The sequence below is a fragment of the Eublepharis macularius genome, chromosome 11 (assembly GCF_028583425.1).
Source record: "Eublepharis macularius isolate TG4126 chromosome 11, MPM_Emac_v1.0, whole genome shotgun sequence".
Taxonomy (NCBI): Eukaryota; Metazoa; Chordata; class Lepidosauria; order Squamata; family Eublepharidae; genus Eublepharis; species Eublepharis macularius.
The window spans coordinates 73,318,326-73,343,388 of NC_072800.1; the positions used below are offsets into that span (position 1 = coordinate 73,318,326).

General features: G+C 40.5%; 1 protein-coding gene across 8 annotated transcripts in view; it reads right to left on the bottom strand.

The window, feature by feature from the left end:
* Positions 1 to 291: 291 nt before the first annotated feature.
* The window catches only part of ARHGAP12 (Rho GTPase activating protein 12), an 80,401-nt gene continuing 55,629 nt past the window's right edge, over positions 292 to 25,063 (bottom strand). For 3 of the 8 annotated variants that reach the window (XM_054991323.1, XM_054991320.1, XM_054991325.1), the window contains 14 exons: positions 23,048 to 23,173; positions 19,761 to 19,829; positions 19,437 to 19,520; positions 18,017 to 18,078; positions 17,846 to 17,927; positions 14,347 to 14,448; positions 13,946 to 14,044; positions 10,846 to 10,948; positions 9,581 to 9,700; positions 8,066 to 8,164; positions 5,547 to 5,624; positions 5,115 to 5,249; positions 2,319 to 2,421; positions 292 to 1,890 (listed from right to left, as the gene is read on the bottom strand). In XM_054991323.1, coding sequence (XP_054847298.1) covers positions 1,716 to 1,890; positions 2,319 to 2,421; positions 5,115 to 5,249; positions 5,547 to 5,624; positions 8,066 to 8,164; positions 9,581 to 9,700; positions 10,846 to 10,948; positions 13,946 to 14,044; positions 14,347 to 14,448; positions 17,846 to 17,927; positions 18,017 to 18,078; positions 19,437 to 19,520; positions 19,761 to 19,829; positions 23,048 to 23,173 — 1,437 coding nt within the window. In that variant the 3' untranslated portion in view covers positions 292 to 1,715. The remainder of the gene's footprint in view (positions 1,891 to 2,318; positions 2,422 to 5,114; positions 5,250 to 5,546; positions 5,625 to 8,065; positions 8,165 to 9,580; positions 9,701 to 10,845; positions 10,949 to 13,945; positions 14,045 to 14,346; positions 14,449 to 17,845; positions 17,928 to 18,016; positions 18,079 to 19,436; positions 19,521 to 19,760; positions 19,830 to 23,047; positions 23,174 to 25,063) is intronic. The other 5 variants (XM_054991327.1, XM_054991326.1, XM_054991324.1 and 2 more) reach the window with 3 other exon arrangements.

Here is a 25,063-nt window from a genome sequence, read left to right on the forward strand (position 1 = left end):
GTCCTCTTGGCTCACAACAGAGCCAGAGACGAAATTTCAAACTGATCAGATCCACCATTGTTTGAGAGCGTTCAATGGAGGTGTTTTAGGATGCACAGTTTTTAATGATAGCTGTATTGTGTTTTATTTAGTTATGTAACTTAGAAAAGCTATTTAGAAATTAAGTGACTAGGACAATGGTCCTGATTCTTTTTCCAAAGAGACACTGAAAAGTAATACACAAACACTAACAGTTAGTTAGTTCCCCCATTTTCAACAAGGCATAATATCACTCAAACCTGGAGCAGCAAATTCCAAAACAGCTAACAGGTCTCTTTATTCAGATTCAACAGAGCAAATGTCAGGTACAGCAGTTAGTCTAGAAAAATACATTAAAAAAATCTTCTGCAGACCACAGCTCCTGTAACAAAATCTTCTGCAACCTATTTTACAAATCAATCTACATTATTTATGTAAAAAGGAATCCTGAAATTTAGCATTTTCATTATTTCCCAGACATCCATCTATTCAAACTTAGGCATCTGCTATTTATAGATGTTAGAATTTGTAATACATTTTTCTAATGTATCTCCTGTACATATTAAATATCAGCGGCTCTGCTTGTAGTGCATTAACCATTTAAGCAAGCACACTCAGTATTTTCCCAGCACCATTTGCATTACATTTATTTGCATGCAGATGTAATTAGCATCTAAAAGTGCACAGCATTTTAGCCCATTTCTCTGAGAGAACCCAGGCATTCCACTGGGGGACATGACAGCATCTGTTACAAACCCGCCAGTGTTTAGAAATGTGTGACTAGATGGTTCTCTGAAACTATACAACAATATATATAAGTATAAAAACCAAAAGCTGTTAGGGCTTCAGTCTGTATATACATCTAGTTTTACTACCACAGGTTCAGACCAAGAATTCACTTCAGCATTAAAATAAATCTTTCGTTAGGATTGTTAGATGTAATTTAGTTTTCCAAATGTAGCCCAAAGCAATACCCTGAAAAAGTGAACTTTATTAATTAAAAGCTCTAGTTCATTTCAGACCACAGTATATCCTCTGTTGGATATGAGTACCAGTTCAGAGTTTGAAATAATACTAGTGAGGCGTCCAAGAGAACCAGTAAGGAATCTGTACAAAGGTCAACAGTACCAAAAAAAAAAAAAAGGATACCTCAAGTGAGGAATTACACTGGCCACTGATAACATTTATTTGTTAAAGCCTATTAATAAATGCAGAATCTCAGTAGACAGCATCAGGAATGATTTTAAAGGAAGCACATGTAAGCATATAATGTAATTATTCACTAAAAATGCCCATGGAGATTTTTCTAAGTCAGTTGATGAGATTTATCCTTCCCACACTGTGCTGAACCTAACAGTAATAAGCAATGTTAAAAAGCAATTCCAGATTATCCAGACTGAGTTTCAGGTTTAGCTTCCCTCACCATGGAATCCAGTGTGTACATCTATACTAGATCTGTAATCTCAAGTGTACAAACCTTGAAATTTTCACAACATTAAGTGAATGATAAAGAAATTTTAGTAGCTTCCACAAAAGCCCAGCTAGAACTAGTCACACACACTTCCCTCTCCCACAAAAGTGCAAAGACATTGAGTTGCTGCTTGGTCCGCAAACACAATACACCACATAGAAAAAAGATGTAGCTTCTTCTGGAGCCCAGTTGTCCTCCCATTAAAGCCAGTCTCATTTGGAGAAATTCAGCGTCCAAAGATTGAGTTCAATTCCAGTAGGATTAACTCCACAATCTGGTTCTGATAGACAGTGTGAACTGCTATGTTACATGTCTCTTTTTCTGGCTTCAACAGAGTCGGACCAAAGACTATGGCTATGCTTTGATAGGTCATTCGATTCTTCTCTCCATTTTCCACAATTCTGAGGACAAAACGAGACACAAATTTAAGCCTGTAGTATGAACAAGGTTAAAGCTGTTCACAATTAGTCTACTTTAGCAGAGGCCGCCACATTGTTTTTACTGCATTTATTCACCCTCACCATACAATGAATGAAGCATCCCATGTTTGCACAGAGCTCCCTGCAGAGCCTAATTCCGCATTTCTGAGTTATGTTGTCACACGCATCGCCATTTAACACATATCAAAATCTTCCTCCAGCAGTAAATTTTATAATGCCAGCTTTTCCTTGTCACAAATTTATACTAAATAAGTAAGCTACGCTTGAGTCTAGGACTGGGATTGGCTGGACAAGGTGACCTCCATGAAAAAGCACAATTTCATCCTCTTCCCTTATTTATTTGTGTGAGTTATAGAATGGGTCACATTTTACTTCCACGTACTGCTTACCTTTTGAGGTGCCTGAAGAGCACCTGCATGGTATCTTGATTTGGCTTTGGCAACTGTTTAATCAGCTCTCGTACAGCAGGAACACGTTGTCTGGGCTCTTGTTCTGGGAAGAACGGGAAAAGGACAAAACTTCCATAAACAGGGAAAAATCCGATTATGAGAACATTAGCTAATACATACTACCATCTAGTGGCCAAAGTTAATATTGCTATACAATATATCATTTCCATAGGAAAAGCAGCATTAAAGTCTGTTTGCAACTCACTCCTGAGGCCTGACTCTCGAAAGCTCATACTCTAGAAATCTAGTTGGTCTTTAAGGTGCTACTGGACCCAAATCTTGCTCTTCTACTACAGACTAACACGGCTACCCGCTTGAAACAATTTCCCTATCAAAAGTGTCTGTGAGGAAACTTTCTCTGTCCTTAGGCAGAACATGTCCCAATGCTAAGGAAGTTATCAGTGCATCCACAAATGATGATTGGGTCATGTGTACAGAATCTTCCTTGAATGAGCCTATGTCTCCTCAAAACACTCAGAGAAGAGAACGGTTCTCTCCAGGGGTCATTTCGTAGAAAAAGAGCTGCAGGAACTCATTAGCATAACTCAGCATATGCCACACACCTTGATAGGGACGAAATGGCCAGGATTTGGCTGCTGCCAGACGTGGGAGTGTTCCCCCACCTGGCAGTGGCCCAATCAGGGCCCTTTTGGCCCCAATCAAGGCAGAAACAGGTCCAAAATGGCTCAAAATGACCGTTCTGGGAACGTTTTGGCCAGGCACTGACCCAATCCTGGCGGTTTTGGTCCTGATCCCGGCTGAAATGGGCCCCAAATGGCCAAAAGTGGCCAGCTGGCACTGTTTGGGCCTGGATCAGGGCCGAAACAGCCAGGACCAGGTCAGTGATAAGCATGGGATGGTTCCCACACACAGCAACAACCTGATCCTGGCCGTTCCAGCCCCGATCCCAGTGGGAATGGGGCCAAATGGCCATTTTGGGCCTGTTTCAACCTGGATCAGGGCTGAAATGGCAGGGACTGGGTCGGTGCCGGGAGGGGGAGGCTTCCCCAACCTGGCACCGACCCAATCTTGGCCGTTTCGGTCCCAACCCCAGCAGAAAATGGCCCCAAATAACCAAAAGTGGCCATTTTGGGCATTTCAGGCCCAGACCTAGGCTGAAACGGCCCAGATCGGCTAGGAGCCAGGCGGGGGAACCCTCCCCTGCCTGGCACTGACCTGGTCTGGGCTATTTCAGCCCCAATCCGTGTCCAAAAGGGCCAAAAATTGCCCATTTGGGCCCAGATCGGGGCCAAAATGATCCGGGACCGGGTTGGTTTGGCAGGGGAGGCTTCCCTTGCCCAGCACCGACCAGATCCGGCCCCTTTTGGCCATTTTGGGCTCGTTTCGGCCCGGATCAGGGCCGATACAGCTGGGACCAGGTTGGTGCTGGGCGGGGGCCGGCCTGATCTGGGCCGCTTTGGCCCCGAAACGGGCCCAAATTGGCCGAACATGGCCATTTTGGGCCTGGATCATGGCCGAAATGGCCAGGACCGGGTTGGTGCTGGGTGGGGGAAGGTTCCCCCGTCTGGCACCGACCAGATCCAGGCCATTTTGGCCCAGATTCGGGCCAGTTTGGTACCAATCGAGGCCTAAACGGCCCAAAGTCACGTGGGTGGGGCCACCTGACTTGGAGGAACTGCCAGAACACCATTCCAGTGCGTTCTCCCTCGAAATGAGCCCTGGTTCTCTCTATGGAGGGAGTGGGTAGAAACTCTTCTTTGTGCCTTTCTGGCTTTAAAGACTTGTTTTCAGGCTGGAACTCTTGTATCGCCTGAGGTAACTCAATGACTCTACTGAGAGTGTAGTAAGGCTCTACACAGTATGTCTGGGAAGAACAGCTGTGAAGATGACTGATTATTGGTATGTGAAAAAGCTCTCCTGCCTCATCACCTCTGAGATTTTACTCTTCAATGATGAAGATAACCTTCCTACCCACAGCATGGGCAACATTTGGACTGCTATATTTTTGGACAGCTTCAGTAGGCCAGAGAGCCTTAGAAGCAAGTACAGCACATTGCCAAGAAGCTCCTAATGGCTGAAGAACAGACTGAGAGGTACAGTCCTTAGTTCTCCCACTTAGTTCTCCCTTAGTTCTCCTAGGGAGAAGAAGATGGAGATGCAGAACTACCTCATCATCTCTTTCTCCCTCTTGCCTGGTTGACAAGGCTCCCAGAATCACTTGCATTCTCTTGTAATCCTAACAATACTCTTGTAATTTAGCCATTATTACCCCCAGATTATAGATCTGAGGGGAAAGGCCATCTACAGAGTTCATGTCAGAGTGAGATCTGAACCAGGGACAAGCTCTGGACTAGAATTAGTAAATTTAGTTTTAATACCAGATCAATGTTATCTTTCCCACTACAAAAACCAATTGTCCCTCTTTAGATTTTCAGTTAGCATAGCAAATCAGGGTTTACCATTGCCTTCTGTGGTAAACGGACCACTGTTTTGATGTTGTGTCTGTTTGGGCTCTACATATAAATGTGACAAACTTACTGCTACTGAATGTATTTCAGTGCCTTTTGACCCCATTGTTTGCAGCTTCTCTTTTGACAGGTGTGGGTGTGTATAATATACAATGTGCTATCAAAAGTTTACGCCATAATACATTTCCTAGTCTTTAAGGTGCCACAAAACTTGACTGTTAGTTGCAGAATAGGCTAACATAACTACCTGTCTGGAACTGCTATACAAGCATTACCTAAAGATAAACAGTTTTTGTGGCAGACTTACTGATAGCATTGACAAAATCATTGAAATGATTGTAAGTGAATAGCGGTTCTGGAAGTTCTCGAAAAAACATCTTCAGAGCTCCAGTGATGACATGGATATCTTCCCATTTACTGTCATTCAAGTCCAGTTTTTCATCTGAAATAGAAAGCACATTATAGCTACATCATCATGAGTGCTTATTGTCATAATGTACTCATCATAAGTGCAACATTCCCATAAGAAATGAGGGAAAGGTACTCTGAAAAAATATTAACACCAACATTAAAAACCTTATGAGATATGAGTCAGTTTCTCTTTAAACCACTCCTAAATTTAGCCCCTCCAGCTCATAATGGTTCCTAAGTATTCAGCAATAAGCTTTAAATTAACTAAGAACTGAGCAATCATTGTCGCTTTATGGAGTATTATTATTATTATTGTATGGGAACTTACCATGATTAACTGCAAATCTTAGTTTCTGTATTACTGCAAGATTGCCGCTAACTCTGTACAACCCATCGACATCCAGTCCTAAAACACAGTTCAAATTTTGTTTAGTAAGTAGTTTCCTAAAGATTTTTAGCTTTGGTTGCATATCTCAGAGGCTGTAATATTTAAAAGGAAAGTAACTATTGAAGCTTCAGCAAAGCAAAACTTTTGATGTAATAAAAGTCCAAGTTTGAATACTGAATTACCTTTTTAACTTCTAGAGCTTGTACAGCTTGATGGCCTATCAGGTCCACCACCTCTTCTCCATTCTTTACCCCATTATCCTAGACAATACAAGATCTTAAAGGACATGGTGCTGTTATGCCTGTGATATCCTGGTACATTTATCAGTGGGACTAAGTCAGTAGCAGCAGTCAGATCTGTCATTCTAAAACTTTTGGGAGCAAAGTGCTGCAGCTTTCATCATTTCTTTTCAGAAGACGTAACATGTTGAATAAGCATAAGCTATTCAAAACAGGACAACAGCAAAAACATTTGGTCAACCAAGAGGAAGGGGATATAAGCTGAATACAGTGCCAAAATCCAACCTTGAGTTTGTTTGTTTTTTTAAAAGCAATTTTCTGCTTTCTTTGTCAGATTACCACCTTTCGCTGTATATGCATTTAGTCGTATTCGATGCATAAGCTATTACAGACGAATAAAACACAATCCAGCTATAGTGATCCATTCTTTGATTTCATCCCATTTAGATTACCGTCTTGTGTTTATGTGAGGCTGCCTTTGAAAACGGTCCAGAAAACTCAGCTGCTCCACAATGCGGTAGCCGGGCTACGGTCAGAGTGGGACGCAGGGATAGTATCACTCCCTGCTGAAATATCTGCACAGTTGTCTATTTGTTTCCGGGCCTAACTCCAACTGCTGGTCCACATCTTTAAAGCCCTAAACAGCTTGGGGCTAGAGTACCACCTTCTCTATACTGCCAGTTAAAATCTGCCTCACGATCCCTGCCTTCAGAGGTGACTGGGAGGCAACCAGAGGCAGGGCTTTTTAGTAGTGGCACCTCATCTACGGAAAGCTTCCCGCCTTGAGGCTTGTCTGGTACCAACAAGGGTTTCCATAAGGCCTGCCTTCCCTATTCCCAATCAACTCAACACAGAAATCACTTGCGCATGTTGAGTTCTGTGTTTGCCTGTCAACAGAGTTGCCCTGGGGCAATTACACACAGCAAGGCATTCTCACTGGGGGCACAGAAACCACGGAGCTTCCTGTCCATGATGCCTGACACTGACACACACACACACACACACACACACACACACACACACACACACACACCCTTCACGCCAATATTGTTTCAAAAGAATGTTCAGTGGGGAAAGGAGAGGAATGAGTGCAAAAGGGTACCTTTAAGCCCTCAAAGAGAGTGAGTTATTTTCCAAGAAGCACTGGAGTTAAAAAATGTCTTGCTTCAGTTGGCTGGTTAATACAATCTTTTCCAACAGTTAACTAGTTCTAATGAATTTTAACAGGCTGCTTTACTGGAGGCCTTTTTCCCCTTCTGCTGAACCTTGAGATCTGATTTATGGCTGACTGCATTTTATGATTTCATTTTAGATTATTGGTTTCAAATAGTTTATGTCTTACTGGTGGGCCAAAAACTGGGATGGAGATTTTTATTTATAACATAAATGGAGCTAGGTTTGGCTGAACCCTCTGAAATAAATGGCCTCCAGCATGCCTGAGTCATATTGTAGCTTGAGGCTGAAACATCGGAGGAAACCTGCTCAGGGTGGTGCTGCACGACTTTTGGGGGATTTTTAAAGGATTGTTTTCCCCTCAGAATCAAAGCCAGTTTACACCGGCAAGCAACCCCCGCCTTCGGTGTGAGATCATGGGTGCGCCTCTCATTCAGGGATTCTTTTACTGCACAGTCACACTGGCAGAATCTGGTACATCCATACTATAAGTCTCCATTAGAATACTATAATTCTTTTTTTTTTAAAGAGAGATAAATTTCAGGTATTCATGACTGTGCAGTGTGAAGTAATAATCAAAACGGGGAATAATTCTGTTCTAAACAATCTAGACAACAGGTTTCCAGCAGTGACTGTACGAAACTAGGGCTAATCCAATCTATTAAGGATTTCCATTTACTACAGAAGAAATTATACTTCTGTTTTTGCTTATTTTAGGGGGCATTCCTTGAAAATTTCCTTCCATATCTGAGGGCTTATGAAGTATCATAGAAAGCTCTAAACAAACATGCCTGGAGGAGCTCTACAGCCTCAAAGCAAGCCCTGGCTAATCCAAAAATGTCCCGCTTGGGGAAGCTGGATCTATTTCTCCACAAAAGTTCCAAATGATGATTTGGAAAGAAACTGATTACACCCTTATATTGGGACCATATAAAAGCCTGCATATATTAATATGCCCTATCATTTGAAACTTAAAAAAAATGCTAATCGTGTACTTTTAAATAACATCATCTATCATCAAAAAATCAAGACATATCTTCTACCCACCATGTTCTTCAACATGCTCAATACACAACTTCACAAATTTTGGCACAGTGCTGTTTTCTCTTTGACACAAGCTGGATAAATTGCAACCAAACACTTGATCTGAAAACAGAGAAATAGAGAGGTCAGAAAGGTGAAGATAAACTGCCCAGAATTATAGACAAGGTTGGTAAGCTACTGAACACGGCTTTTATTAAATGCTTAAATTTCTAACATTATACAGAGTACAATCAGAGCCAAGAACAGACCTCATACAGCCATATAGCCACGATCAATTAAATAATCTCTCCACTGACATTTTAACTCTAAATAATTAGCTACAGAATTCACACTCTAGCTTTCCTATTGTATTAGCGGATGAAACAAATGACCTAATGTAAATAATTTAGAATGCCACAAAACCTATTTATTAGAAGAGTCTTCAAAGTGATTACAAGGAAGGAAAAATTAGCCTGCTCTTTCCCAAGTTTTGTTTTGGGTCAGGATGAAAGTAGAAGTGACTGTGCTGCACTGTCCTTTGCTCTATCAGCAATATTTGCTTCCCACCATGATGTCAAACAAGTTTTCCTCAATTATCAGGCATCCAGATAATCTCATACTTAATGTGATTATGCACCTTCACCACCTCACTCGTTTATAATTGGAACCCACCACATGACTTAATTTTTAAAAAGCTCTAACAATTTTTTAGTAATTGTATGAACACTTTTAGAAAATTAAATATATACTCTCACACTTTAGGGGAAAAAGCCAGTAAAGAATTGCTATTTTTATTCATTTCTTCTCTGGAGTAGAGGCCACGTATTGTGTGACATTGTGCCTTCCTACCTCACTGTCTGTCCTGCTTCATGGCTTGCAAAACATTCACATATGGCTACACTTGCCTAAGGGTTACACAGGTGGAACCAAGCACCATGAACAATACTCCACATATAACCTTCGAATTAACATCAGGATATGGGCCAGTGAATACTGAAATTTATATACGAAGGGCCTATTTAAATTATATGCCTGTGTATGGCCATTCAGCAGAACCAGACGCAAAACAGGCACAACCAGAGGGGGTGGAATAGGAAGGCGCAATCACAATCCTCCACTGTGGGCAGCCTTTACTCAGAAAAAAGACTGTTCAAACTGGTCCACTGTGGAAGCCCAAACAAGAATCATTTAACACAGATATCTTTAAGCTCAAAACACAATGACAAAAAAAGATATGTTTGTACTGAACTTTCCACATCCCTTGATTTGCACTCAAGTATTCCCTGCTTATATTGTCTTTCTAGGTAAATGTGGGATTGTACAGCATGCTAGCCTTCTCCTCATGGCCTTTATTTTTACAATCAATATTGTAGCCTCTCTTATTCCAGACACCAAAAATCTTCAAACAGTGTGTACCCTAGCCAGGAACTTTAACAACAACAACAACAACAACAACCTCGCCATTTTCTGAGCAAATATCTGTCTTGTCCAACCTTACTATTGCCAAAAGGATTACTACAAAATCAGAACTTTGCTTACCTTTGATGTAGCCTTTTTCGCGGACAGCTTGTAATGTGGGTCTGCGGGTCAAAAACTTCTTCAATTTCGTTTTAGTTTTCTTTTGTTCTGAAGAATCAATGCTGCCGGACAATTTTATTGCTGAAAGAAAAAGCAAGCTTTAAGCTTAATCTTTTCTTTCAACGTCAATTTCCAAAATATACAGTGCAATCCTAAGCAGAGTTGCTCCCGTCTAAGCCCATTAAAACAATGGTCTTAGACTGGAGTAACTCTGCTCAGGATTGCACTGAGTGGGAAGCTGGACATTCCACCACATATTTGAATTTACTATCCTTCATGCGACCACCCACTAGCACGTTTCCAAATATTTATGGAAAAAGAGAAATCTTTAAGAAGGGCTGAAGACAGAACAACAGCAATGCTAGCCCTGACCAAGAACACTTTCACAAGCTTTACATAAGGCTGTTTACCTTAGTATTTATTCCCCTTACATAACTTGATGGCTTTTAAACCACACAGAACTACTTGCCTATGAAGAACTCTTATGTTTGCAAATGGAAATCAGAAGTTCAGGAAGATATAGCTACAGTTCTATTAATCTAGGAGGAGATCAGAAGAAACTGAAGCAGTTTTATCTCCCTACATGCTGAACTAGAAACTATTGTGCTAACATACTGACTCACATGGATTGGAATGTGGACAAATCTGTAAACATTGTGAAGAAACATAAGCAAAGCATTCTAATGCTCTTTGCCTTCACATAGGAAACATTTATTTTATACCAATATAGAAGATTCGTACAAGATCAAGGGATGGCAGCGGCCAAGAACATAGCTCATTCTATCAGTAGGAACCCAAATCTGAAATACTATGATTTTCTGATCTGTTTAACCTCAAATATCTGAGATATTAAAATAAAACATTTTTATCTTAAAATCTAGTCGGGCATGATATTTCATATTTATTATGCTTAAATCTGTAAACTCAGATTAAGACCTCCTTTTCTCTTAAGCCTTCAGAATAATTTGAGTTTGTCAAATCTCTACAACTATTTCCCCTGATCACCATAGCTCTATATTTGCTAGGTCTCTCCCAATTCTCTCTTTTTACAATCTACACTTTAAAATGTGGAGAGGAAATTTACTCATATTCAATTTTAGCCTCTTTTCAATCTTATACTCTTTAAGAGAGATTAGCAAAACATGGCACAAGGTTACTTTCCGAGCAATTCATTATGTAGAGCATCCCAAGCATGTATAGAGGTTTATTTTAGAATTTCAACTTACAGCGGAGCTTTTTGGAATCTTTATGGTCCTTTTCTTTGTCCTGTTTTTCTACCCCAGGAGAATCTGGCACTTCGTCATCCAATGCTTCATCAGATTCCACCATCTATTGAGATTTTTTTTTACAAGAAAATTTCATTAACTCTGCTCTTACAAAGTTTGACAGCTCTCTTAATTAAGAAAACTCTTGATATTTAAATAGTAACATTCCTCCAAGAATATAGGAAGGAGGGGATTGCAGAGCTTCCACATCTCTATGAAGCTGAAGTATCATGATCTTGTAATTGTTTCAGTTTCCTTGGCAATGAAGCTATGGCTGTTCTCCTGATCTGATAGTGCATGTGAACAGTTTCTGCAAGAAATACCTGTCATAGTAATGTCATAATTACTATTATTATTAGCAGGTTTTATCGAGCATTTGGTGTTCAAAGCATTTAACATATATTCTTTCAGTAATCTTTACAACTTAAACCGTCATTTAGCAAGATAAACCAGTTGTCTTTAGGATGCGGAAAAGGATTAAGACACAGTTCTAGAAGTCAGATTAATTTTATCCTGTCGTATCATTTCCCCAAAGCAATTCCCCACCCCACAACTGCTGTTTACAGAGATACCATACAGATATCCATATGCTTCCCCTGCAGAGCAAACTGCAACTCCAGGGCACCCCTTTGCATTGGGAAAATGGTGCAAATACTTATAGTTTAAAAACTGCATGAGATCTGGCTATGGATCATCACAGTGTGAAGTTTGACTCAAGGACCTTGAGATTTATGCTTCTGGTTCAATAATTATATTGTGAGGTCAAAGATTTCAGAAGCCTAAATAAACAGAAAACTCCAACCCTGTCGTGGAAGATTGTTATTTACACCCTGCAATACCCTGATCCTATCAAAGCTATGCTGCAGCTTCTCTGCCTTAATCTCATTCGACATTGGTTACAGCTTTATCCCACCTTCCCCAAAGTAACACAAAGTAGAGATTTAGGATCAGCAGAATTCCTTTGGGATAATTAGCCGGTTGCACAGTTGCACTGGAGCAGTGTTCCAAATATTTTATCACACACCCAACACTTCAGGATATTGATGTTCCTTGCATCCGATCTTATTGTTTCTCACTTTGCACAGGAGACCAATGAATCAGTACATCAGAATATATGCAGAATTTTCTCAAGTTGTGGTAAGCACAGTGGTGGAAAACCAGTTTTAACACTGCTATGAAGTTATTCATGTGAAACTGAAGACTCTGTATTTCTCAACAGATTTGGGTCTTCAAAATTTCATAGTCTTATGTTGAACTGTGGATACCTGTTGGCAGAGACTTCTTAGGCAGAAAGCCAGGCAGTTAACAGAGTGACCTGTCAGCCTTTGGAGACTGGCCTCTCAATTAACATGGGAGTTCTCAGAGGACGTTTAGCTGAATCATTCAGCCACATGTAATCTGTACAGGCTACTTTCCAGTGCCAGGTATCAATTCCAAACTTTGCACAGAAAGTACTGGCAGTTTCCCAAAAGAATGTATTTGTAACATGATGCTTGGTCTGAATATGGCATTTTGGAATATTGCCAGATTGGTAAAGACACATACATGAAAGCTGTAAGTAATTAATAGGGGTGTACACCAGAAAAATATTTGGGTTTCCCACTTCAGGTTCACCCAAAGCGGGAAAACAATCTGGAATGACCCGAACCCCAAAGCAGCAAACTGCTTCGGGATTCAGGTGTTAAAGCTTCAGTATGCTCCATAAAGATTCGGAGCAAATCAAAGCTCAAAGCCACCCTTCTCGTACTGCTCACGATGGGCAGAAGGGGGGCTTTCAAACATACCACACCCCTTCTCCTGTCACTCGCTAGTGGCAAAAGGAGCGATTTTAAACGCTCCATGCCAGCTTCACCTGACGCACATTGGGTGAAGCCAGCACAGGGCATTTGAAACTGAAAGCACCCTTATCCTACTGTTTTCAAACTTCCCATTCCGCTGCTTCCCCCCCACCCCCCATGGGAGGGAGAGGAGAAAAAAGTGACAGGGCGGAAAGTTTGAAAGCAAGCAGTGCTTTTCTTGCTGTTTACAATGCAAACAGCTAGAAAAGTGCTGCGGGAGCGGCTGCCACTGCTTTGCCCCAAACTTCCCGAAGCGATACAAATCGCTTCAGAAAGCTTTGATTCAGTATTTCCGAATCAGGCCAGCAATGCTGGGCCCAATTCGGGAATCCCAAATCTTTCCAATTCAGGCCCGATTCAGGGTTTTTTATGAATCAGAATCCCAATTCACACACCCCTGGTAATTAACATTAATAATTTGATAAAAATTGTCAACATGCCTCCTCAATTCTTCATACTAAAATGTCTGCTAGAACTGTAGAAAGAGTACACTTTTGTTACAGCATTGGACTAGGACTGGGAGATCCAGGTTTGAATCCCCGCTCTGCCATGGAAGCTTGCTGGGTGATCTTCGGAAATTCACAGACTCTTGGCCTAACCTACCTCACAGAGTTTTTGTGAGGATAAAATGGAGGAGAAGAGAACAATATAAGCCATTTTGTGTCCCCCTTTGGGAAGAAAGGTGAGGTATTAATGAAATAAATAAATTTTGTTTCTCAAATATAGTTAATTTTACTCCAGATTGCTGCATTTGTTCAGTGCTCTGAGCACACAGAGTTGTTGCGTAGAACTCTAAGCAAAGAGTTTGAGGCAGTTATAAATCATTCTTAAAATTTCCTTCGTTAACCCATTTCCTTTTCAAGTCTGAGACAAAACAATGTATTCAAAGCTTTGAAGAGAGAGTCATTGCAATGGCAGAAATGAACCAAAGACATATCCCATGCAGGAGATTTTAATCAATGTTCCAATCTAATCAGCATTTTGTTTTCAGGCAAGCCACACAGAGGATTTCCATAGCAGTAAAGCAGTTCAGATCTCAATGCAAAATATTTTTGTTGGAAAATCCTTAATTCCACATCCTGATTATTGAATCTGCTTTAATCAAGTTTTTTCTCATACTGAACTATTTTTTGCATAATGGCCTTTGCACATTTTGAGTCATGAAGAAAAAGGGAGGAGGAGCAGAAAAACTTCACAGAAAAAAATATTATTTAAGAACATACCTGGTTATTGATAGTATAATTTAGAACTTTAAGCCATTCATTAATAGAAATGTCATTATCAGATTGAATCAACAACTCTGTTCCTTGTCGTGTTTTCAGCTTTAAAGGAAAAGGAGTCAGAGCATTAGAATTAAAATACTTATGAGTGATCCTAAAGAATACATCTTTATTAAACTTTTATTACTAGGAAGATACATGACATTAGAAGTCAGGGGTTCTAAAATACATTTTGCTCCCTTATACTTTTCAGCAGTAAGTGCAAATATTAAATATGAGCCAATTATCATACAAGAGATTCAGAAGTATTAGCTTTACTGTAAAGAGTTTTAGGAAATGTCCAACAATGCCCTGTTCCCCTTAACATCCAAAATAAAGTCAGGCAAAAAGGAAGGGGAAGTCACCTCAATCACATTCTTCTTGCTAGATTTCTCCTTCGAAGCCCAGTCAACAAATGCGCCCCTGAGATCAACTGTGAATTCTGGCTTAGACTGGTTTCCAAACTTCTGGGGAAAAACAAGCAAGTGTTAACTCTTTTTTTAAACTATAGGGATTCCATACTAACCCACTGGCCACAAGGCAGCCCTCAGTTCATGAGTTCAGCCCACTGCTTTCCTCATCCGTATCTCCTTTCTTTCTCCTCTTTTGAAAGCTATATATTCCATTCTCCTTTCCTGCACCCTTCAAATGTTGGGTGGGTTGTGGGGGAGATGACACGAGGCTAGAGAATATCCAGTGTGTCAACAGTCCCCTGCTCCACTAGAAGAGAATGTGAAGGACATGAAGGAATTGCTTGGGGAGAGGGTAAAGTTCATCACATGTGGCAGTGGAAGGGGATCTAGCCTCCACTAGGGATGGGAGGAACAAGCAGGAAAAACAGACATCGCCCCCTTCCAGACTGGACTTCCTTTCCCATTTTTCCAATAGCAAAACTGAGCCAATCTACAGCAGGAAAGAATAATACTAGCGTACAAATACAACAATCCTAGATCTGCTTCTGCACCAAGAGGGTATGACAGAGGTGCAGACAAGACCTCCTTGGCTTGTGGATTGCTTTCTGCCTTTAGGGGTGTGTGATTCTGTATTTGGTATACCTGGATAATACTAATTGCTGGTTCGGTATTATCTGAGTATACAGAATAACATTAGAGAATCCCAAATAAAATTGGGATACTGAATAAATAAATGCTGGCTGAACCCAAATGTATTAGGGTTTATCAGGCAAGTGTAGTTACCACCTTTTTAAAGCTGGCTGGCTGCTCCTGCAAGCTCTCCCCCTCATCAACTTTAGTGGGCTTTTTTCCTCCAGGGAAGGGGGGAGTGAGACAGGAGAGAGGGAGAGGGAGTGAATGAGTAAGGTTTTCCCCCTTTGCAGCTTCCCAGGCTTGTCTGGTAATGGTTTGACGTTGATTGTTGGTTCTGTTGAGTTTGCAACAGTGTCCTTCCTTGCTTTAGTTTGGTTATTTGACACTGACTCTGTTGGGATTCTCTGGTTTTGGTTTGGTTCTGTTGTGCTTGCATTGGCACTGAGTCCTCTCTGCCTGGATTCTTTGAGTGACACTTTTTCTGTTGGGCTTGCAACACTGCCCTTCCTCTTGGTTTACAGTGGTTCTGGTGGGATTCTCTGGTCTGACATTGGTTCTGGAAGGCTGGTCTGGTGTGATATTGGTCTCCTTGCTTCAGCTTGATTCTGGTTTTTTTGGGCTTGCTGGTTCAGCTGACATTGCAACACATTGGCAAGTGGCTTTTGGCCAGCGGTTGCCCTTCAATTAAGGTTTCTTTGCCTGGAAAGACTTGGAAATATTTCCCTCACCAGAAACAATGGAGGGTGCCTGGGGACAGCTTGTTCAGAGGTCCATAGAATTGGATCCCTGAGTCCAGTTATCCTGAAACTTGGACAGTCTTTACTGGATGAGCAGAATTAGGTTCCTGGCAAATTTGGCGAAGTTTGCTTGAAAAATGACACACACACCCCAGCCCCCTGGATAGTTTTCCCCACAGAGAATAATGGCCAAATAAATTCAGCATTCCCGTTTCATGATGATGAATAATAAAAGCATTAGAATAAGCTGAGAAACACACATACTTTAAAAAACACAGAATCACAAACGGGAAGAAAGGCCAATAAGGCAATGAAATGCCACACAAAACGGAAAGGTCTTCCACCCACTGGTGGAAGACAATGATAGAAGGGGAAAGTGGCTAAAAGTAAGATAATATGGCAATGAAGCATACAGCGTAATGGTTTTCAACCTTTTTTCTTCAGAATTATTTGTAATTTTGCTTGTAGAAAACTAAGGCATTCAAATTCTTAGAATTATAAATTTGGCAAACAGTGCAACTATAGATATTTACTAAATTACAGATGTTTTTTTTAATGTTAAAGCAGTAAAACAAATTTAGGATTGATTGCATTTATTTAAATTTCCCCCCAAGTTTCTTTCCCCAATACGTTTACAGAAATTTTGTATCTCTACCCCCTCAAAATGCCCTCTAGATCTCTGAAGTGTCTCAAAGTACACACTGCAGCACCAAGATTACAGAAGCGTGACTTGAGTGATGCCACACTGAAATGTAAAGGAAGTGATACAGTCCCCAGACAAGACAGAAGCTTGTTCTTGCCTACCGCCACAGTAATTAGTCTAAAGGCAGAGCTTTGACAATCTTGCTCAAAATAACAATGAGATAAGTATGTTGCATGGGTTAGCAAATGAGAGAGAGGCCCAAAGAATATTCTGAGTCCAGTCTTATCTGCACTCAAATCTTGTTTGTTAGCTTAGTGAGCAATTTGAAAATGATGACAGGTGGAATTTCCACCTCCCACCCCAAATGCTTGTCAGGTCACTGAACAGAGATTCCAGCGTTTGTTTGGAGATTCAAGAATGAGTAAAGGCAGTCGTTCTGCCTGAAATTTTAGATTTTGATTGCAAACCTAATCAAGTGATAATGACCAGATTAGGATCTTGTACGTTTTTGCAAAGGAGAATAAAACAGAACATCCTCTATGTGGCAAGCTGAACAGAGCTGGGCAAGTCTGCTCTGCTGCATCTGACTTTCCTTAAGCCTTGCCCTGCAGTGTCTGTTGGCATCCATTGCTGAATTGGCTCAGAGGGCTCAAGGAGCTCTAAAAAAGAGAGCAGGCATGACAGCAGCAGGATGAAATGAGGGCAAAGGGAGGTAGTTTGTTAGACCCATCCCCTGTACCACAAAGACAAAAGGGAGTGGCTTGAGTTTGTCATAGTCCCCATTTGGTATTTGATTGTAATTCATTGGTTCTAAACTGTTTTTATAGCTTTGTAAACTGCTTTAGATGCTCGTGAAGATAAGTGCTAGTGCCACCAGTGCAAGAATATGAGGGAGGGGCTTGGCTCAGTGGTAAACTGTCTGATTTGCATGCAGAAGGTCCCCGGTTCAATCCCTACTACCTCCAGTTTAAAGTATCAGGTTGTAATTAGGTGAAAGATCTCTGCTGGAGACCCTGGAGAGTCACTGCCTGACAGCACTGACCTGGACAGCCTAGCGGTCTGACTCAGTACAAGGCAACTTCATGGGCTAGATGGGGAGGGATTGTGACTTCTTTCCTAGCTCCTATAACAGTGCCTGAGCAATGCTGCACATTGATACTGTTGATGCTTCACTAAACAGAGGCACTTCTAGTACATTTTTGTTTGGCTAAAGCTAGTATGGGGAAGCTTGAGCACATCTGACAAGCTAGGGCTGTTCCAAGCTTCCTCACTTTCCACCACATCATACCATTGATGCAAGCTACTTCACACGAAAGACTAGTTTCTCCACTAAAACTGTGTGAAATCAGCTGCTTACATGGGGAACAATAGTTTTTTTTATGTTGTCTGCTCTTTTTCAAACTGGTAATGCCACAGAAGTTACTACAGTTGTACTTACCCAGCTAGTTCCACCTCCCTGAGTCTTGGTAAACAATAGTGATGAACCCTGCAATACAGCCCACGAGGACATCCAGTTCTTTCTGTAATAGATATTTATACACAGTTACACATTTATCAAGTATTACAAATATAATAAAGAATAAAATAAAAGCATTAGAATGTTACTTGCCGAACTTTTTTCCCATTTTCTGTTATTTTTGTGACGTTTAATAATCCATATTTTTCTTGGCCCTGGAGAATTAAACAGCCAGCAAGTTAGTAAACAAGAAACAAATAGTTTCCTGCAGATATAGAAAGTTGGTAACTGGGTTGCAAATGTATAGCCCCAAACAGAGCTTTTGCACTCTGAACTTTATTAATTGAAATATTTGTATCCTGCCTTGGCTTACGGCTCAAGGCAGCTTACAAGTCACAAACAACATATTACATTTTGAAACAAATGGAATAAAATCACAGAGACCTCACTGTCCTGCTGTTTATACCTCAGATTTATTTGTTTAAACCAGTTTTGGGGGAAAAAGTACTAGCCCATAGCATTTTTACTAGTGCATCTGTCCATCTGCCTATGCCAATTACTTGCAACCTAAAGCTGCGTGGAGGGGTGTGAGTGTGCGCGCTTCTTTTAAAGGTCTCATGCCGGACAATTTTTCTTTGCCACAAGTGACTAGGCATATAGTTACTGCAAGCTCATGTTAAATGTTCTTTCATTTTCAAGGTTGGAATTTAAAAGATTGGGCTTCTCTGAAAAATGAGCTATTATGATTTAACAAGATTTTAATGATCGCTTAGCCCAGGTCTTAGGAAAACTGATAACATCATACTTGCATCATCATTTCCTTTCAGTATTTCTAATATATGCATTAATAATTTCACAATTTATTGAAGAGAAACAAAACTTATTTCTGTTCGCTGAACCAAACAACACAGGTTGGGAGATCCACTGGAAATGCAAAACCAACCATGCTTAGTGTCATCCATACACTGAGACAAAACTTTGTTATCTGTTATATTAAATGCCAAGAAATTAGATGATAAAACAGTAAATTTAGTTTCCCTATACACACATACAGAGCGAGAGAGAGAATATTAATTTAGAAGGGCTGTTTGCAAGACTGGCCCACATGAAGCAAACTACAAACCTCCCCATCAATGTGTGAAAAGTTGTTAGTAATTGGTGTGATCCCATTAGAGTCACAGGATAGAACATAGATTCCTGGTATGGACTCATCCTGATAAAAGAGGGTTTTTGTTTGCCATGGTAAGGTTACCTGGTTTTCTGAGAAAACCAAAATACACCCAAGACTTAATTCTTTCCTTATCCATTAACCTATTTGTCCATAGAGCTCCTAAGGAAGTTGCCTAGCTGATCAAAACTGGACACATGATTAAAGTGTGAACAAACATTCAAAAGTTCAGAATCTTCCAACTCCTTCTCTAGATGCAAGCTTATGTGCTCAGAAAAGTAACACAAGAAACTCTTAAGTTAAAGAGCCTTACATATGACAAACACACTTAACATACTTCAAAAATAATAGATGTCTAAATCTGATGATTTTTTATATTAGACATATTACAACGATTACACTGACTGTGGTTTGATGCTTTGGTGAGGAAGGAGAGGATGACTCATTGTCAGGAAGAGTGCTCTTTGAAGCAAGTAGAGATGAAGATTCCTACAAAAAGAAGATGCATTAAAATATTTACACCATAAATATCAAATAAAAACATAAGATTTACAGAATTGGACAGAATTACTGAAAGGGTCTCCAATACTAAGATATGACAGGAACAAGTATGTGTACAAGTCCAAACCAACTCTTATTCCATTCATTATTATGGGCACTGATTCTCTTGTACAGAAGCACTTTATCTACTCATGTTGTCTATAAATAAATCGTATTTCAGATACTAACTTGGTCCTGATGTGATGGGAACAAATATGCAGGATTAGTCAAGAGATGTTCAGAAGAATTAGTTGGCAACTGTAAAAATACAAGAACTATTTTAATTTAGCATTACTGTCTCGTAGATTCTATTGTCAGGATTGGTTTAAAATAATTTATATTTCAATAACTTGCAATCAAACTTATTTGTATCCTTTAAAGATGATGGCCAAGCTTTCTGAAATAAGCATAAATTTCGCATTCAGTAATACTCCCACCCCAGCCTTCCAAAAAGTCCTGCTCTTTAATGATTAGGGTGGCTGAAAAGGCATTGGAGGATTTTTTCCTGAAGGCGCTTGATGGTTATTCTCCATTAAAAAGCAAAATGCAATCCCATCTGAAACGGCTAAGCAAAAGTGCTTCGTTGCAGTATTTTTTCCTACATAAGGCAGCTCTGTTTTCACTGCAACTATTAGCAACTATTGTTGCTAACTATTTCATCAGATAATTTTACCTCTGATGATGGATTAGGAAAGTCTGAAATTGCTACCTATTTCTAGATCATACATAGTACTTTTTTGTTCAAGGCATTAAACTTAGGCATTTTTTTAAAAAAAAACTACACAGATTACAAACTAAGTCCTTTGTTCCCTTCTCCTGGATTCATATGATTAATTCTCACTCATTAGAAAAGGAAGGTCTATTGAAGCTGTCAATCTTCATTGTTTTCAAAGCAAACCTGATATTTTGACAACGGCACAGGGCAATACAATCACTTCAAAAGCAGCATAAATTGCAATTCAGCAAGAGGCATATATGCACACCTTATGGGTTTGCCCCTCCCTCTTAGCAATGCTCAACGAAAGAGAGAATTTATAATGCAATCTAAGAAATGCAGCAGCCATTAAGACTATTTTGGCATAGCTTTCTCCCTCTCCTCCATATTGGTGCTGGAACCAGCTCTTCTCTGCCAGTCCCATGAGATCTCGAAAACAAGCCTCAGGCCACCTACAATACAAAACCTGACAGCTCTCTGAGAAGGGTGGATCAGTCCACATAATTTCATCATGCTCACTGGGGGTGGAAATGCAGCCTCAACCTGGTCCTCTTAGTAATTAAGGAACCTGCTGCATTAACTTTCCTGCTGACAAAAACCTAGATTCACACCAGCATTTCAGCTAAAGATTCTCCCTGATCCAAAACAAACCCGTTGGAATTTCCTCCAAAAATCCCAGCTTGGTTTCATGCCTCCAAGAAACCTCCTTCCCATCCCAAGTTTCTCCTTTCCTTACTTGGACATTCTTCCAGAATGTGGAAACTCCTTCATTTTCAGCCTCAGTTAATCAGAGCAATTCTAGATCCTCTCTCCCTTTTTTCCAAGCCCAGGGAAAAGGAGTCTTCATTCAAGCATTAAGCCCTATAACTAAAGCTGAAATCTGACCTCAAATTGCATTTATGCTCCACACTTGCTATATACTCTGAGTGCCATACCTTGTCATGCCAACAGGACCTTGGAAGTGCCTAGCTTTTCTTTTGCTATCGTTATCCTCATGTGCTCTTTATAGGAGTTTTCTTGTCCATCAAATATCAAATACTTCTCTACCAAGTGCTTTGTCCTTTGGATTATGGTCAAACACTGGAGAACGCCTGCTTCAGATTTTTTCCCCCTGGAACCTGCACTGATAGCTACAACCACTTCTGCTTCACTCTCTTGTTCAACTACCCTTTTAGATTTTTTGCTTTCCCTCCTTGAGACGTACACATTGCACAGCATGTATAGCCATTTGGAATTTTCTGCTCCTTAATGTAGGCATTCCAGTATGTGGAACTGTTGCCATTTATTATGACCATTTTTGCTCATTATTTCCTACAGTAAACCTATCTCTGATTTCACCATACTCAAGATCTCAGTACTTCTTCCAAATCTATGCAAGGAGGTTCAATACTTTTGGCAAAAATACCAAGATTGCAACTTTTGTTGGTCTTTGCTTATATCTGGCTCATTCCCTTAAACCAGGTGTAAAAGGTAAGCCAGTAGCTCCTAAGAAAGAGAGGTGATTAAATGAACATTTTCTTCCTTACATTCAGGCTAATCTACTGAAAACTTGGGGACAAACTGAAATGTACGGAGTACATGCCCTCTGTCCCCAAACTTACATATGGGGGTAACGGAGTCAGTCTAAGGTTGGGAGTTTAACTGTTCTTTGGTGTTCATGTGTATGGAGTTGGTGGTTCAAACAATGCAATAAAATAAAGCCACCTGAAATGTCACTGACTGCATTCTGCTGAGAAGGTCACCAACGAACATGGTAACAGGACACCACACTAAATACCTGCCAGAAGTCAATATGAATAATTGGACTACCTGCAACAATTCTCTCAAGATTTTCTGCATTCCTATATTCCTAGGAATAAATTATACATTTTTGCTTTGGCTTTTATTCTAAGTAAGTTCTAATTATCCTGTCAATAAGTGAAAGATAGTGGGCAAACTATCTTTTCAGCGTAGCACAGACAGGCATCTTCCACCAGCTCTACCAAAACAGCTATTTCTTGTAAACAACATTCTGTATCATAACAAATAACCCCTGAACAGTGACACTATAACTCTAACCACTCCTCCTACTGCACTAGAATCAAAGGGTGAAGAACAGATGTCAGTAGTGCCACCGGCAGAAAGTTATCCACAGTGTGCTAGAAATCAAGCCCAATCACTCTCCCCTACTGCAATCCTTCGTTTTAAATTGGCAGAGTGCCCATCACCACGAGGGAACACACTGATTTTTAAAACTCTACCGAGTCTGGGACCAGGATCTCTCAAGGAACAACTACTCTCATAAAGGCCCATCCCATTGTTTAAATCTTCTTCAAAGGTTCTGGTCCAAATACCACCACCACCACCACAGTCACAATGGGTAACTCTGAAAGACCAAGTCTTCTAATTAATGGCTACCTATTTCCCTTCCCCATGGAAATTCATCTGGCCTCTTCACCTAAATATCTAAGAAAGGTCAAGGAAGTTATCTTTCACAGAACTCTGGAGGACAGGTGAATTTGATTTCCACTGTTTATCAAACTTGATACTGTGTTAGCTCTCAGTCCTGCTTGTCCAAGCAGGGTTGGTATTTTTTTTACACCACTCATCTTTCACAAGCTGCCTTGTGGATCCTTTATAGATAGGAAAGTGGCATATAAGGCTTGAATAAAAAATACTCAGCTATAATAGTTATAGGAACTATTGATTTGGCAACAGTTATTCTATATTTTTAACATATGTGACCGATAAAATTCTAGTATGTTCTTTAAAACAATCCTACCTTGTCATTGGTATCTAACACAATCGAACTGTGCCTCCACTTGGTCAACACAATTGGTTCTTGTAGCCTCCGGTCCAGGCTCCTGCTTTTAATTATCTCCCTTTGCTGTTGTGGTGAAGCATTATACTAAAAAAAGGAGGGAAAGCCACATGCTGTAAATAAAACCAACCCAATACTGAAAGTGAAAACCTCATCACATACACGCCATCCACTGGTGTTACTTTCACACCATATAAGAAAGCACAAGGAGAAAACCTGCATTTTCCCACTTAACGTTTTCTCCAATAATTTGCCTAGTGTCCTGGAGTTTTGTTTACAGAGACACAACATATTAGCCCTGAAGATCTCATGGACTGACCATAAATACTCAGTTGCTGATGACTGATTTAAGTAAGTTATACAGCTCTCTTTCACAACTAAAGCTGTGGCTCCACTTACATCAAGATTTTGCAAATTACCATGCAGCATGCTGAATGTGGCATGGTGACATTTACAGCGTGGGGCAAAGGCAATCAAGATCTACAACAGTATCAACGCATGCTGAGTAGGAGGGGTAGGCATATAGAAGAAAAGGCCTCAATGCCTCTATTAAAGTCTGCATGCCTCCAAATTTAGTTTCAAAAGCAGCAAGAATGGATGGTTTCAGTGTTAAGTGAGAAAATGTTTCTGGTATTTTTTGAGATCACAAGGAGAAACGTTGTTTCAAATCACAGTTGTAATTATTACATCCACAGAAAATGTGACAATTTCTAAGTTGTACAGAAGTATAACATGTCCTGCCTGCCTATTGCATATGCAAATTATGACCATTTAAAGCAGATTAGCAAGCAAGGTGCAGCCTTCCAGCTCAATACATTTTGGATATTTTATTTATTTAATTTACACCCCACCTTTCTCCCCAATGGGGATTCAAAGTAGCTCACATCATTCTCTGCTCCTCCATTTTATCCTCACAACAATCCTGCAAGGCGGGTTAGTCTGAGAGCGTGTGACTGGTTCAAGTTCACCCAGAAAGTTTCCACAGCAGAGTGCAGATTTGAACCTGGGCTTCTGAGATCCTAGTCTGACACTCTAACCACTATGCAATGCTGGATATGAACTTCAGTGCTGAGCAAGCTGCTCGCCCTTGACATATAGTCAGTGAATTTTACGTGCTGGTGAAAACCTACCTCACAATGAATTTAGAGGGGAAAAATGGGGGGATGGGGGGGAGAATAGCATGAAGCAGCAATTCATAACAAAGGTTACAATGTGGCAGCTTAACAAGCAAGCAGTAGCAAGAAGTGACTTGTTAATTAAATTAATTGCAAGACAGCATCACAAGTGAAACTGAGTAACTGATTTATCCAAACTGGACGGCTGTATCGGGCAATCCCCCCCCCCAAAGCTAGTCATGGAGGTTAACAGTGGCCCCACACCAGTGGCCTCACACTAATGTTCTTATGCTACATATTCCATGCAATGTCTACCTCAATTAGGAACATGGTAGCATACCACTGAAGTTTCTCAGCATTAGAAGTTAATGGTTAAGGTATAATAGTTTAACTAAATTGTGAGGGACATTAATTTACCCTCATCTACATAGTATGAAGACACGGAGTAGCACAGTCCTCCACATACAGCACAAGCCCTTAGAGGTAAGGAGGAGGAGGAGAGCAATATCACATCTGCTGCCGTGTCTTGTGCCTGTGTGCATTCAGCCTTACAACAGCACAGCTGTGCCTACAAACTATAAGGGCATAAGCCCTACAGCTGAGAACACTGCTTGTACAGGATTGCCAATGGCAAACAATGATGAATACACAGAGGCCATATTCTGATATTATGGAAAATGAGTTTCAGTGATGGGTAGCAGGAGGTACGAACCTGTTCTCCCTCCCCATCTGACTCCCCAACACATGCTCATGTTATATTTACAAGGCTTGTCAGATTCCAAACCACCATACACATCATAACAAACAGTAGAATTCATGCCTCATCTATTCCCAAACCTTCACCCTACAACATTTTAAGTTT